The 15,918-nt window shown below is 39.8% G+C and overlaps 2 protein-coding genes across 2 annotated transcripts; one reads left to right on the top strand and one right to left on the bottom strand.

Annotated features, from left to right (window-relative positions):
• Positions 1-2,819: 2,819 nt before the first annotated feature.
• Positions 2,820-4,472, top strand: LOC144054019 (galactose-specific lectin nattectin-like). The gene is made up of 7 exons (XM_077569040.1): positions 2,820-2,871; positions 2,983-3,045; positions 3,179-3,206; positions 3,323-3,408; positions 3,521-3,652; positions 4,022-4,127; positions 4,196-4,472. Exons 2-7 carry the CDS (start codon positions 2,983-2,985, stop codon positions 4,264-4,266), a joined length of 486 nt encoding a protein of 161 aa, XP_077425166.1. The 5' UTR covers positions 2,820-2,871; the 3' UTR covers positions 4,267-4,472.
• An 8,823-nt stretch (positions 4,473-13,295) lies between these two features.
• On the bottom strand, positions 13,296-15,274 carry LOC144054017 (echinoidin-like). Its single transcript, XM_077569038.1, has 7 exons — positions 15,219-15,274; positions 15,003-15,065; positions 14,852-14,879; positions 14,651-14,736; positions 14,392-14,520; positions 14,051-14,162; positions 13,296-13,976 (listed from the first exon to the last, which is right to left on the bottom strand). Exons 2-7 carry the CDS (start codon positions 15,063-15,065, stop codon positions 13,876-13,878), a joined length of 519 nt encoding a protein of 172 aa, XP_077425164.1. The 5' UTR covers positions 15,219-15,274; the 3' UTR covers positions 13,296-13,875.
• Positions 15,275-15,918: the final 644 nt, after the last annotated feature.

Below are 15,918 nucleotides of genomic sequence, written 5' to 3' on the forward strand. Positions count from 1 at the left end.
CACACACACGCACAGGTGTGGTTTACTATCTTTGTGGGGCCATCTCATTGACCTAATGCATTTCCTAGCCCCTTCCTCTAACCCCAACCATAAAAATTGATTGCCTACCCCTATTCCTTACCCTAACCTAGACCATAACCCAATTCAAACCTAAACTCTAAAACCCTCAAAAAGAGGTCTAAACCCTTGTGAAATCACAAACTGTTGGCCCCACTAAGTAAAAAAAACAAGATCACACACACACCACCCCCGACAACACCACACACCCCCACAAAAAATGGACTTGCCACCAAACCCCGCTACCAACGCATTAGTTCATTTAATATAATCAGAATACAAAACCGTAACTAGGACAAAGGAAAAAACTGAATCAATAAATGAAATACAATAAATAACAAATAAATTGCACCTGCTTGAGAAATCCCTGAAAAAAGCATAATAACAATAACAATAATAATAAGAAATAATAATAATAAGGTAACTCTATAGAACATAAAACAATATATACTGTATATTCCTGCAATTAACTATTTATCAACCTGGGGTTTTCACCCAGTTTAGAAGTGGCATTAACATTAACAAGTGTGAAGTGCAATCTAAAATTTGTCTTTTCTAATCTTTTTTGACGCAAAATAATCAACGACATCATCATACGAAATATGTTGTACAACTGTTTTGATTGATGCTGATGAACAAGCCCAGAGAGATGCTCCTGTCACATAGTAGACCTCAACCACGTTTTATAATAAGATTAAGAATAACACACTATAATTTATTTAACCATCTATATCACATGTAGCTTACAAAATGTCATGTCAAAGTATGTTAGAAGTTATTTAACTTGGCAAGTAAGTCAACACCAGCCAGACGTCTGTGTTGTGTTGCAAACACACTAAACTAGGTTGACTATGGGTGAAATTAGTTCCATCACATGATGCCTCAATTTTAATAGTTGCTAGTTCAGCCAAACGAAATAACAAATAAAATACAGTCGAGTTTTGTGGCTAAGCAACATATTAGCAAGAGGCTAATAAATAGCCGATTCATAATCAACCGGAGTCACGTGACGTAAGCAAGCTTGTGTGTCCCTAGCCCCCCTCTCCCTCTGCAGTCGCAAATTGATTGATTGAATTGTTTTTTTAAGGGCGCCTGCCTGTACACCCTCACATTGACTGCGCCCTGAGCGGTTGCCCACATTGCCCATAGCAAAAACCACTGCTGCGTGCATATTAAAAATGTGATTTCTCAACTTCTGATTTGAGGGGGCAAGACATTTATTTGAGGGATCGATGCCCCCTCTTGCCCCTGCGTGTAGCCGGCCCCACGTCACAATCACACCTATGAACACATTCAATTAACCTGCCACACGTTTTGGGGATGTGGGAGAAAACTGGAGTACCCGAATAAAACCTACGCAGGCACGGGGAGAACACAAACTCCATACAGAAAGCCGGAGCCCAGATTCGAACCTCTGCAGTGTGCCAACCAGTGACCACCGTGTCACCCCCAGTTGTTTATACTGTATTAGCAACATTTCTGACTTGAAAAACACATACATGATTAAATACACTGATATGAGGATTGAAATGTAGTCCAAAGGGATGCCAAGGTTTCTGGAGGTTTAACAAATGCGTTTCAGCATTTAAATCACATTTTGTGGAATGTATAGGCATTTATTTTACGGTCATTCTTATCAGTGTTGTTCCGATACCGGTATCGGGAGAAGCCCCGATGCTGCATTAAAACAATTGTATCGGCATTGGCAAGTACTAACAAGCAACATGCCAATACCATTATTTCCGAAGCTAATATAGGACTTTGGATGCAGCATCTTGTGTCTTGCTTAATGGCCGAACAAGGAACGAATTTGTATTTTACGGGACGGATGCTAACCTAGCCATACAACATAAACAGTGGAGGAAGTGAGAGATTCACAGTTTCAAACTGGAAATATAGTCACTATTTTTTTGAGTTTGCGTCAGCTAAAGATGCAAATATTACGTTTTGCTGCACACTCTGCGCGGTATATGAAAACGAGTAGCAGTGAAATCAGATAAGACCCATTTTTTTAAATAAAAATAAAGTATGCATGTAAATAATTGTTTATTTTCAATAAAAACAAACTTTATTCTCTATTCTTTCTGACTTTATTAACATCACTGCTAAAATTGCACTTCAAATTAACTGAAGTGGCAAAACCGGGCAGTCATTTTTATGTGAAGCAAGATTTTTGGCATCTGCTGAATGTAACTACTAAAGTAACGAGTAATCTAACTTGGCTACTTTTAAAATCAAGTCATCAGTAACTAAGTTACTTTTAAAAGCAAGTAACAAGTACTCTTCCAAGGTGACTGTGGCAAACACTCTTTCCAAGCAATAAACATCCGTCCAAAGAAGCGCCTGTATCTGTTTTGTTGCAAAGGGTTCCCATATACGCAGTTGTCTGGTTACACATATTGAGCGCTGATCTAGTTAACATTGGGGTGTAAGAAACAGTGGACACACAGCACAATAAGACACGCACAGTTACCGACATAGTTGCTGGTTTTCAGACATTTAGTTAATTAAGACCTAATGATAGACTGCTGTGTTTCCCTACAATTTTCAGATAAAGAAAGATTCCTTAATTAGATCGCATTGATTTCCCAGTGACTCACTCTGGTCTAAAACCTGTTTGGCAGAGACAGAACAGCACTAATGAAGGTTCTTTGTTTGTTTGTTTTGTTTGATTACATGACTTGCCATCATTTCTGGTCTTATGCGTCATGTGACAGTGACATGATTTGACATTCAACATTGCAAAGCTGCCAACCCAGCATATAAAAGGAATCGTTACTGTCGTTCTCAGCATCAAACATCACAACTGCAAAGGTAACTTTACATCTTACTTTTCAAACTCAATTTCACATGACTCTTTCTGCGTGTACTGTATTTCATTCTGGCATGGTGATTGTTATAAAGTATTTTTCTTATGTTGCACAGATGGCATTTGCTCTACGCTTGTTGTTCCTCCTTTGTGGGATCAGTGGACTGTTGACTGGAGTTGTAAGTCAAAATCTCACCCACTGACTTCAATAAACATATACAGTATTTCCTATTGTGTTTGATGCACTCTTGTCTTCATTTGTGTCAGTGTTCTGCAGTCAAATTTTTACCAATGTGCTTTTCTTCTTTACAGTGGTCCATCAAAAAGACTGCAAGCAAAGGTTCACAGCTTTGACTCTATGCTTTTCGCAAATGAATTATTTCTTAGTTTTGTAATCATTGACATCAGATTTCATTGACACAATACGTTCTTCATAATACAACATTTGTGTTGCAGATAATAACTGTCCCAAAGGCTGGACTCGATTGGACTGTAACTGTTATATCTACCAACCTGATACAAGGGACTTTGCAGATGCAGAGGTATGGAAGAAAATCACTTGTGACAGCAACCAGTTATTATCAGTCTTACCTAATGAATGACGGATCCGATTGAGTTATAACAACTTTTATTTTTTCTCCCTCTTTCCATCAGAGCGTCTGCAACATTCTTGAGGCGAATCTGGCTTCCATCCACAGTGACCTAGAAAATGCATTTGTTACCGAATTGGCTCTAGCGGGTGACAATGATGCCGAATTCTGGATCGGACTCAATGATGCTATTGAGGTGAGACATTGACCAGCACATTTCCATTTGAATCCTCTCGCTTGTGTTCATCAGAATGTAATTTGTGTCCTCCAGACCCAATCTTGTCACCATATTAAATGGATGAAGTGTTGAGTTGACTTTTTTTCAGGATAAATTGAGATTTTTCCTACAATTGTCTAATAACCCAACCTTGCCCTTCACAGCTTGTACCTCAGTGTGACGTTAAAAAAAACAACAACAACAACAAAAATTTTACGATGATGCTGTACGATTCTAATAACGTTCGACAAACAAAATCAAGATAGATTGTGACCAACCAACAACAGATGCAAATCCAAGTAATTGCTATCTTTCCGTGTAACTCATTCAATTTGATTTGTCTTTCAGGCCGATGATTACATATGGACTGATGGCACAGTCAATGATTTTGAGAACTTTGCTGGTTCAGGGCCTGATAACACTATAGGAAACTGTGTTGAGGTCGACTCAAGCGGTAAGTAAAATCCGTGATTAAATATGCTAACACTACAATGATGTTATACTTAAACGTATCTCTTATAGATGGAGAATGGAGTACCGAGCTGTGCGTATCAGACAATGCATTTGTTTGCATCAGAGAGGTGCTCCACTAATTGCTCCTAACTACCCTGTCTTGTCACAATGGCGTTCGCTAATTCTAATGACTTTTAAGAGAAGCTCAAACTTTAGTGGTGTCGTATTTCCGGGATTACCATCAAGTCTTCTTTTATTCTTCCACAATGTTTACTTATTATTGACAACCAAATTTGTAATGTCAAAGAGCATCTGTTTGGTCAATAAAGGAATCTTTCTGCATCAATACATGTTTTGTGTCTTTCTTTATTTATTCCATTTTAAATCTGCTTATTAATTTTCAGATGTAAAATCATTATGATAAAGATATCATGTATGGACATTGATGACCAAAATGCAGATTACTACTGTATTAAAGGCCTTTCCAGGTTTGATTAGTATGTATTGTCAAAAGGTGCCCAAACATAAATGAAAAATTTCCTTTGATACATTGTCACAAAAACAAAATTCAAATAGTGCTATAATGAAAGGGGCAATGCAATAAACCCCTGAGTGTAAATTAGTACAATGCTCTAATGTTCAAATGAAGTGCATTCAAATGCAATGTGCAAATAATTCTGTTTGGAGTCCAAAGCAGTTGTGCAAATATAGTAATCAGAGGATTGTGTCAATGATGGTTCCCAGGAAATAGATGGGGTGCGCAAATGCAGCTGAGTTCTTGCTCCAGTCAAAACCCAACTCTGAGTCCGTAGGACACATTCAATTTGTACGTAACAAAATGGTGAGCAAAAATGACACGGTTCGATCATAACGTTTGTAATGGTCAATGTTTCACCTCAATCGCATCATGCAGTCCGATCCAGCCTTGCGTTTCCGTACCACCTGCTGCAATCAGTTCAACAATGAGTGTATTTTTCCAGGTCGTTGCGGACTGAAGAGGATTCAATTCTTAAGAAAATAGAATGTTAAAGGAAATTTATTTTTATCGTACTGTTTTCTTGGAATTTATTGTTGACATGAATTTAAAAGTATGTTCTTACCTTTATGAAAGACCTGATTTATTACACTTTAAGGCAATTCAGAATGTTTTAAGTTTATATTTACAATTATTCAATCAGAATTATGAAAATATTTTCATTTTATCCTGTGATGTCAATGTTTGTGTAACACCTAAGCAATTAAAACAGATGTTACTTCCATGAATTAACTAAATCATTTGACCAGTTGCTGCTTCTGCAAAATTTACTTTTTAATTTAATATTTGTGGAGTTTTTTTTATTTTTATCATGTCCTTGAAATTTAAGAAGAATTTATGTTCCATAATGACTCAATATCAGATTGAAGTGAAGTGAATCAAATCAAATCGGGAAATATCAAAATCGAATCGAATCAATTGAGGAAATTATAGGGATACCCAGCCCTACTAATAATACATCAAAATGAAGAGTGGGTGAGGTTTTGACTTACAACTCCAGTCAACAGTCCGTTGATCCCACAAAGGAGGTAAAACAAGCAAACCGAAAAATACTTCAAATTCCTAACCATTCGACATCTGTTTACATCTGACCATGTGAAACAAAAATGCAGTTAACGTTGAAAAAGTCACATGAAAGTAGGATGAAAAGTTGGGTGAAGTTACCTTTGCAGTTGAGATGCTTGCTGCTGAGAAAGAAGACGAACAGCTTTATATAAGTGCACTTGACAATCTTGGAATGTTGAATGTATAGCTTATGACATGAGGAGAATTCGCAGAACAGGAAAATAGCATAAGTATACATAAGAGTGTAACCAAACACAACAACCTTCTTCACTGTTGTGGCCACCTGAAAAGTTTCCGAGCCAAAAATTGATGTCAGCTCACTCCTGACTAACAACATCATTGGATGGGCGAGTACTGGTATCAGGGGTCCATTTCACAAAGCATGTTCAACAAACAGCAAGACTAACCCTGAACAGCAAGTTGACATGCCCTGAGATAGGAAATTCTGCGTTTTCGGTTCCAGGACAGCTGATTTGAGGTATTTATATCAACGCAGATTTGTTTCACCTGGCGTTGCATCAATGGAGCCCAGATTCGTCGAGTCACCATGGCAACGGGGAAGCGCAGTGCCTGTATCTGCTTCTGTGTGTTTTTTTTTAGCCCTCTCAACTGAAAATCCTAATGCGATCATATGGAGAATTTGAACACGTCTTTAGAAAAAAAGTGCAACACCGCAGCGGCTCCCCATAAAGAAAGGCAGCGTGGGAGAACGTTGCTACTCGGGTGTCAGGTCAATGCATACATTTAAATGTAGTGCTTTGCAATCATAAGAATATTACAGGGGAAAACTGTTGAATGATAACTCATTAACTAGAAAAATTCCCGCGGAAATTTTGAATGGGACTGCTGACTCTTGCAAGGTGGAAAGCATGCGCTGAACCGTTTGCCAAATGTTGGTGTACTTTACCTCTCTATCTGTGTCAAACCACTTTTCTAGGGTGGATATTGATACGTGCTTCGCTGCTGCTTGCTCCGCTAGCAGTACCATTATAAGTATTGTTTGTAGTTTTAGTAATTTTAATAGTAGTAAAATGGCCAAGATGGCCGCCGACCCAGGTGGGCGAGGGGGAGAGAGTCCTTGGCGTACCTAATCAATTGGCCAAGATGGTCGCCGACCTGGATGGGCAGAGTGGCGATAATCCAGGGTGTACCTAATTAATTGGCCAAGATGGCCGCCGCCCTGGGCAAGCGGAGTGGCGAGAATCCTGGGCGTACCTAATCAATTGGCCAAGATGGCCGCTGACCCGGGTGGGCGAGGGGGAGAGAGTCCTTGCCGTACCTAATTAATTGGCCAAGATGGCCGCCGCCCTGGGTGGGCAGAGTGGCGATAATCCAGGGTGTACCTAATTAATTGGCTAAAATGGCCACCGCCCTGGGCGAGCGGAGTGGCGAGAATCCTGGGTGTACCTTATTAATTGGCCAAGATGGCCGCCGTCCTGGGCGAGCGGAGTGGCGAGAATCCTGGGCGTACCTAATAAATTGGCCAAGATGGCCGCCGACCCGGGTGGGCGAGTGGGAGAGAGTCCTTGCCGTACCTATTCAATTGGCCAAGATGGCCGCCGACCCGGGTGGGCGAGGGGGAGAGAGTCCTTGAAGTACCTAAATAATTGGCCAAGATGGCCGCCGCCCTGGGCGAGCGGAGTGGCGAGAATCTTTGGCGTACCTAATCAATTGGCCAAGATGGCCGCCGCCCTGAGCGAGCGTAGTGGCGAGAATCCTGGGTGAACCTAATTAATTGGCCAAGATGGCCGCCACCCTGGGCGAGCGTAGTGGCGAGAATCCTGGGTGTACCTAATTAATTGGCCAAGATGGCCGCCGCCCTGGGCGAGCGGAGTGGCGAGAATCCTGGGCGTACCTAATAAATTGGCCAAGATGGCCGCCGACCCGGGTGGGCGAGGGGGAGAGAGTCCTTGCCTACCTAATTAATTGGCCAAAATGGCCACCGCCCTGAGCGAGCAGAGTGCCGAGTATCCTGGGCGTACCTAATTAATTGGCCAAGATGGCCGCCGCCCTGGGCGAGCGTAGTGGCGAGAATCCTGGGTGTACCTAATCAATTGGCCAAGATGGCCGCCACGGGGGAGCGGAGTGGCGAGAATCCTGAGCGTACCTAATAAATTGGCCAAGATGGCCGCCGACCCGGTGGGCGAGGGGGAGAGAGTCCTTGCCGTACCTAATTAATTGGCCAAAATGGCCGCCGCCCTGGGCGAGCGTAGTGGCGAGAATCCTGGGTGTACCTAATCAATTGGCCAAGATGGCCGCCCGTACATAGGCCAAGCCTTGAGTACACCAAGAAAAAAAGGGGTTGAGTTGAGATGAGCGAGATGATTGGCTGAGGCAGTTGCTATGCAGACGTGAGAGACCAGGCAGTATATAATAATATAATGTTTTTTTTTTTAATGTATTTTTTATTTTTTATTTAAATGAGCTGAACAGTATAAAATTCAAACGATTGAAATCGGTCAAGAAATGTGGAAGTTTACCATAATCGACATCAACTAAAAATATCTTATTGTCACTTAAAGAGCGCACACACATTTGATTAGAACTTGTTGGACACACTTGAATTCACGCACCAACATTCTATTGATATTGTATGACAGACGCAAACCTGCAACGAAAGCCTCTCACGACTTAACGGTTCAAGATAGAGATTCAAGAAATGGCTCGTTAGAACGGCAAGGGTTTGGGGAACACGAGCATGTTCTCATTTTTTTAATCGGATGAAAAATGATCAAATGAGAGCAGGTTGAAAACTTATGATTTATCAGAAATGAAGAGGAAAAAGTCGCCCAAATTAACATGGAAGAGATAGGCGAGTTCGTCCGACTTCCCCTGGCTTAAAGTGAAAATAAAGGTACTAAATGACACCTTAGCCAAATAAAAGTTAGTTTGTCTGAAAGAAGACACTCATGACTACAAAATGTGAGAATTTGACATCTCGTGAGAAAAGATTGTGGCCATGGTGACGAGTTGAAGTGAAATTTTTTCAAATACATTATTTGGTTCCCGGCACTGGATGGCTAATTAGTCCACTCTAACCAACGCAATACACAACAATGGGAGAAGGCTATTTGTCTGCTGTTTGCTCACTGTCTTTGAACCCGCACAGGGGGGAGAGCTTTCATTCCTTAAAAAAGATTTTGACACTGAGCTAAAGATGGGAAAAATTCCTACAAAATGAGCTAAAATTCATATCGGTCGGATAACGTATGCGCGCTGTTAGATATTATTAACATTTAAATTCCTTATTTCATATATTAACCATTGTTATTCATTAACAATTCTTAATCCTTTATATTAACCATGTTGAAATGTTTTATAGATGTGTAAAGCAAGTAGTGTTGAACTCAGTATAATTTGACCTTAAGCTGGGACATATTATTTGGTCTAGAAGTTCCTTCTCTGTGGGAAAACACATTTGGTCCTTGAGAACAGAATCTGCTTCGAACACGCACCCCTGACTCTGTTTTCGCCATCGCTCACGGAAAAGTACCCAGAGAGTATGTTTTGTCTACAAATGAAAGAGAGGCGTTCTGTTTAACTATAAGAAGCCATTTTACACGCGGAAGAGACACATTCGGCACTCTGAAATTCCACCTGTTATGTGATGTTTGGAGCCTGTCACGATGTCCAGAGATCTCTGTTTTTTATTAAATCATCTTGCAAAGGTGTTTTTCCTTACATTAAATCTGTCTTCAAATTTTGGAACACGCAAAGAGGACAAATATTTTGTTATTCCTCTTCAGCGCGCAGCGTGTCTTGGAAAAAGGTGCTTGATCTGTAATTTGTTCCCCCTTTCTCCATTCATTTCCTATGGGAGTTTTTTGGGAGTTTTTGGGGAATTGCGTCGCCATGGTAACTCGGAATTCCTAGAAAAGTAAGTAAACTAACTGAGTCAGATCGAGCCGCATTGTTTGATACCTCATTTGTCCCGGTGCGATCTACGGTACGGGCCGCATTTTTGCGGAAAAATCTCGGGATTTTCTAGGGTGGAGAGTAATATGTGCTGCTTTCAGCAGTCCCATAATTAATTGCATTTAGGTGCAATCCTGCGGGGGAGAAGCGCACTTGACTTAAGATGAAATATAAAAACATTATTCAAACGGTTGTAGGAAAAAAACGGAGCGCATCACACAATGTATGCTTTAATGTGAGCGCATGACTACAGCGCCGATAATGTTGCAAATGTAACGGGATGGGCGGATTAAGTTTTGTATGTAGATGATGGACTGTGATGTGAAACGGTACCGCTCAAAAAGATAACTGTCCGCGGTCTGATAACAATCTCACGACAAATATTTAATTCCCTGTGCAATATTGCGGCACCTTCATCAATAGGGTCATTTTCAAAAGGACATGCTATGTTTGTGACAAAAGACTTTACGTCATAGACTATAGGCGTATTTACGCAAAAACTCGCGAGAATGAGAAAATGAAATGTCAGAATGCGGCTGAAAGGAGGCGGGGACAGAAAACCTCAAGGTTCATTGTAAAAAAGCTTCAACCGACCAGGTTTGGTTTATGGACACTGTTACTACGGTAACTGACCGAGAGCTTAAATGACCTCTTTTTATGAAACAGGCTAGAGTTACCGCTTTTTCTCTGGTTTCAGTTACTTCCCTTTCTGAAACGGAAAACGCAGAGTTTCCCACATTTCAGGGTTTCTTGACCCAGAATTCTCACTAAACCTGCATTGTGAAATAGACCCCAGGCCTCAGTATTGAGCCAATACTAGGCTTTATTTCAAGGTTTCGATCGGTATTTGCTATATTGGCTGATGCCACTATCAGCTGCCTTCTTGTGGCAATTTTATGATCAGGAACTACCGGCACAAATTAGAAGAGTAGACAATGGCCATTAATTTCTGCCAGTTTTAAGGGGAAATGCCGTATTGGAATACTGTAGATACTTTAGGTCTTTCTTTAAGATTATCTTTATTTGTTTTTTTATTTTTGGTGTGAAAATTTTATACATCAAGACTCAGGAGACCTATCAGTAATTGGTATCGGTGACTACTCAAGCACAACTACAGCGCAGAATTGTTGTGCTGCAACAGAAATTGAGATGGGCCCATATTTACAAAAATAAGAACCCTATGACTGTACATCACTGGTAGACAGTGTATTTCTGTGTGCAGATAGCATGTTCAGAGCCCAGTCTGGGAAAGGTGGGAGGGATTGTGAGGAACATAACAAAAGGGAAACTTGCTTGATCAGTAACACCAAATTGTTTTTAAATATTGATTTCAAATCTGTGTCCAACCCTGGCAAATTCCTTTGCTTTGTTGGGGCGGCATGGCTTAGGTGGTAGTTTCCCGACTTGAAGGATGTGGGTTGGATCATCTACCTTTCTGAGCATGTTGGCGTGTTTTTGGAGCAAGACAATCGCACAACTTGAGCCACAACCACAACGGATGGAGCAACATGGCTAGTCTATTATTATCGGCGGATTTCTTTATTATCTGGTTTATCTGTATGACATCAAATTGGTAGATATTGGCAGATAATTATTGGCCACCAATATTATCGTATGTCCCTAAAAAAACCCAACAACTTTAAACTCTAAAAATACCTTCATTTGAAAACCGACTAGTGACTTAGGCTTCATTGCTAGAATTAAAGGGATACTTGACTCACTGTGCCATTTTCAGCAGCAACTAACTAACTAACTAACCCTAACCCTAACCCTAACCAAGAAAACAGGTGAGCAATGATTGGTCGTTACTTACTTCCTCAACACATTTGATGTCATCTTCAGTCGACAGCAAGTAGGAAAAAAATAGTTTTTAAAGTTATTAATTGTATTAATTGAAAAATAATGAAGTTATCAAATTCATTCTGGACAAAAACTTTTTACTGCTGAAAATATCTCAATGAGTCATGTATCCCTTTAGGATCTTCACCCTTTGCTTTTACTTTCCTTTCTTTTACTCTGCGTTGCAAATAAAAATGTGTTCTTAGCGGCCTAAACTGGATAAATAGAACTTAAAAGAGGTGGAAAGAGTGCCACAAGTAACATCACTAGATCATCACTTCCGCAAAAAAATAATAGAAGCAAACACAGAAGCAATGACAGCTATTTAAAAAAAAAATGGGAATAAATTAGGTTTCTGTTGCTATTAATGCGCATTTTTAGATTGTATGCAGAGTGCTCTGAATATTTTCTAAGTGCAGGTAAAATAGTAAAAATAGGTAAAAAAGTTTTGGCCAGTCTGTATGTTAATCAGGAGCAAGTGTGTTTATTGGGAATGTTGTTATTGCTACTAGGAGGCTCTGTCAGGTAGCCTAAATAAAAGTGAAAACGGTTCACGTAAGGAAAGTTACATTTGTGGCTGTGTGTCAAAACATTTCAACTTTAGACTAAAGATTTCCGTCGACTCCACGTATGTAGGCATTTCGCAGACAACACCTGCACTGGGAACAGGGCATGGCCCATGAGCACAAGCACGCTAATTATCCGAAAGAAGACAACTGAACCGGATCAGTTGCACGCCAACCAAGCAAGCATAATTCCTTCACTGTGACAGGTAGCATTCCATCCTTTCATGTCTGATGCTGTGGAAGAGTCAAAATGAGGTGTGTCATCGATAATCGTCTTCAAATTACTGTAATTAGTTGTTCAATTGTTGAGAATTCTCTGAACAAAAGCAGCACATGCAAATCCAAGTAACTTTTTTTTCTGTCTTTATTCATCAAGATAAATGAAGGCTAAACTAATTAAACAACTTTTATTGTTATTCTGATGTGCTCTAAGCAAATACAACAAGCACATCTGACAAACTTCCTGTGTCTCTTCCAAATTCTGTTTCTGACCTTGCGAAGTTGGGCTTCATCATCAAACTTGTATATGAACGACAAATGGTGTTACTTGTATCAGTGTTTTATAATATGAATAACTGCTTGAAATGCAAGGCAAGGCAACTTAATTTGCTTAGCATCAACAAGTAGTTTAAAGTCACACATAGGACACATTAGATAACAGTACAAACATTTTGAAGGACGAAGGAGAAAGTGGTGAAAACCGCAAATAAAACCCACAAGAGATAAACATAAAGTAAATGTTGCAGTATTGTGCTGTAATACAAATAGAAATGGAGCAGACATGATGTTTGCTGGGAGTCTGTTTTAAAAAATATACTACATAAAAGATTCAGAATGTGAGAAACAAATATGAGGGTCTCAAAATCACTTGTCCAAGAGACAGGGAAGCAGCGCAAAGACATCAGAATGAGCTGCATTGTTTTGACATCAGCTGCAGCTGCCATCTTGACAAAAGATGGGCATGCTGTTTATTTATTTATTTACGAAGGTATCAATATCTGTCTTTTAATCATAGAAATACTCTTTAGCGTATAATAAACTGTATTGGTAATGGATTTGTGTTTTTTTTTTAATATTCAGATATAATACATGACAACACTACAGAATTATGGTCTGGTGTGGTCCGGTAGCTTTTAACTGCAGTGAACGGAACTGCATACTGACTATACAAGCTCCCTCCTTGGCTCCAAAAATAACTAACTCAGTTTTTCTCAGTTTACCTGAAGGAAATTAAGACACATCCACTCAGTAGCTCAGTAATGTTTAATGTATTGACCCAGTGCTTGAATGGGGCTGAACTTGAGTCACATGCTCGTCATTTCAGCAGTATACAAGTTATGGAGTGCAATGATTAGTATACTACAGTATGTTTCTGAAAGGTGTTTTAAACTCTTTTTTTTTTACTTTTGCCCCTCCAAAGGTCTCTGCCAGTCAGCTCCATGCAAGTCAATTGTTGAATGCCACACATCTGAGCCAAACAGGTCAATCGACTCGTCATCACTAGGGGTAGGCGGGGCCAACTCACCCCCTGCACCACCTCAGAGGAAACCCCAGCAAAGTGATTGGTTGCATATTATGTTGGGTGAAGTATTTCTAATACAAATAAATAACAGATGTTTGTGACAGGCATCAATGTGTTCATTCCGAAATTCAGAGGTGTAATGGACTCGAAAAACGGATCAGGTCTTTGCGGGTCTAACAAGGGACGAAGCAAATTTGCTGTCAGTAACTGAGAATTGTGGAAGAAGAAGAAGAAATGAGATGATAGCAAAGCCTTAAAAAAGAGAAGAAAAACAATAACAGCACAAGTTTAATGATGTCGCATTAAGTTATGGACAGTCTGGATAGCTTGGATCTCCGCCATTGCACACATCCATGATGCAAACATATACTTTTGAGTCTGTGCAATCTTCATCTGCCCAAAGTCCAGCTGTAAGAAATAAATGTTGAAGTAAAACCACATTATATCTCCCTAACCAAACTTGTATCACAAATGATACTTACTACTCTCTGACATCTGGACACAGGGACCAGTTTCGTCAGGCTCGCCACCCACGGTGGAATCAAAGTTAGTGAAATCCTCAAGTGAGCCATCAGTCCAAATGAAGTCATTGTTCTTAAAAAGACAAAATCACATTTGATTGAGCTTGAATTTGCATCAACTGTCACAATCCATCTTGATTGTATTTCACCATCATTAGTGTCATACAGTGTCCTCGTAAAACTAGGTTTTTAGGTAGGAGTGTGGAGGAAAAGGCCAGGCGATTTTTTTTTTGGTGGAAAGAAATTATCCTGAAAGTAAAATACATTTAGTTTAACTAAAGTGCACCTGATCAAAGTCTTACCAAAATTGCATCGTGGAGTCCAATCCAGCCTTCATTCACGGTATTATCCGTAAGCAGTTGACGAACGATGTCATTTTCCAGGTCATTGTGAATGGAAACCAGATTTGCATCTAGAGCGATGCAAGCCAACTGATTGAAAAAGAGAATGCAAAGTTGATTTCACTCACTTGGGATCCAACAGACACCAATCAACAGACCAGAAGGATCACTGATTATAAAAGAACTATAATCACAACTTGTAAGTAAAAGTCTCCCATACCTCTGCATCGATAAAGCTCGCTCCGGTATCTTGGTACATGTAACAATGACAGTCCAACTGAGTCCAGCCTGTAGGACATTTAATGTCTGCAACACAATTTTTGTTTAAGGGCGAAAATAAGACGTCAATAAAATCTGATGTCAACATTCAAAACTCAAAAATGTTTTGTTTGCAAAGTATCACTGGGTCATAGCTACCAACTTTTCCAATGGTGCAAAGGGAGAGACCACTGCGAAGAAGACAAGAACATTAGAAAATTCGAACTGCGGCGCGTTGGCACAAATGCAGACACCAGCATCAAACACAATAGTTTATTTTTTTTTTAAGTCAGTGAGTAAGATTTTTGACTTACGACCCCAGTCAGCAGTCCACTTATCCCACAAAGGAGTAACAACGAGCAAAGAGCAAATGCCATCTGTGTGATAATAGAAAAACACTTTGAAATTCTAACGATAACTACCACTGTCACATGTACATTGTGACCATGTGACACAAAAATACAGTCTTTGCTGAAAAGCTCCCATGAAATTGAGTTAGAAAAGTAGGATGCAAAGTTGTGTCACGTTACCTTTGCAGTCGTGTTGCTTGATGCTGAGGACAATGACGACGATTCCTTTTATATGTTGGGTTGGCTCTGCTGGAATGTTGAATGTGTTAAATTAGTCACATGACACATCAGACCAGGCCTCGCAGCTCAAGTTTGTCAGACAAAAACAAAGCAATGGACTGACTGTTTGACAAACAGGTTTTGGACTAAAGTGATCAGTCACTATAGGAACCCAACTTGGGGATTAACTAAAAAACTAACAAGCTTAATTTGTTCCGAGATTCTGTTTGTGAACCAAAATGTTTGCCAACTGAAGCAATATGTGGGTAAAAGTATCTTAATGGAAAATAATTGCGATAGAAGTAAAAGTCACCTTGGACAATGTACCATTAGTAAAATTGTCTGACAAGTTAATTAAGATTCTAGCTTACATTATTTTAGTACAAACAACTTAAATTGTTTTGCGTGCTAGAATCTTAATTAAGTTGAAGCAACTCAATTTTCATTGTGTGATACTACTCGATTTAATTATATACTGTGAGAAAAATTGCGCTGGAGCAACTTAACAAATTGAGGTAAACATTTGTTAAGTTATTCCAACTTAGCCATTGCGTAAATGCAACAAAACTTCTCTAGTTTTTCTTCTCTAGAAAAGTTAATGCTTAGACCAACCGCCTCAAAAAGACTTGACAATCATAATGGTCAGACTGATCCAAAGTCA

Source organism: Vanacampus margaritifer, chromosome 6 (assembly GCF_051991255.1).
Source record: "Vanacampus margaritifer isolate UIUO_Vmar chromosome 6, RoL_Vmar_1.0, whole genome shotgun sequence".
In the NCBI taxonomy this organism is placed as follows: Eukaryota; Metazoa; Chordata; class Actinopteri; order Syngnathiformes; family Syngnathidae; genus Vanacampus; species Vanacampus margaritifer.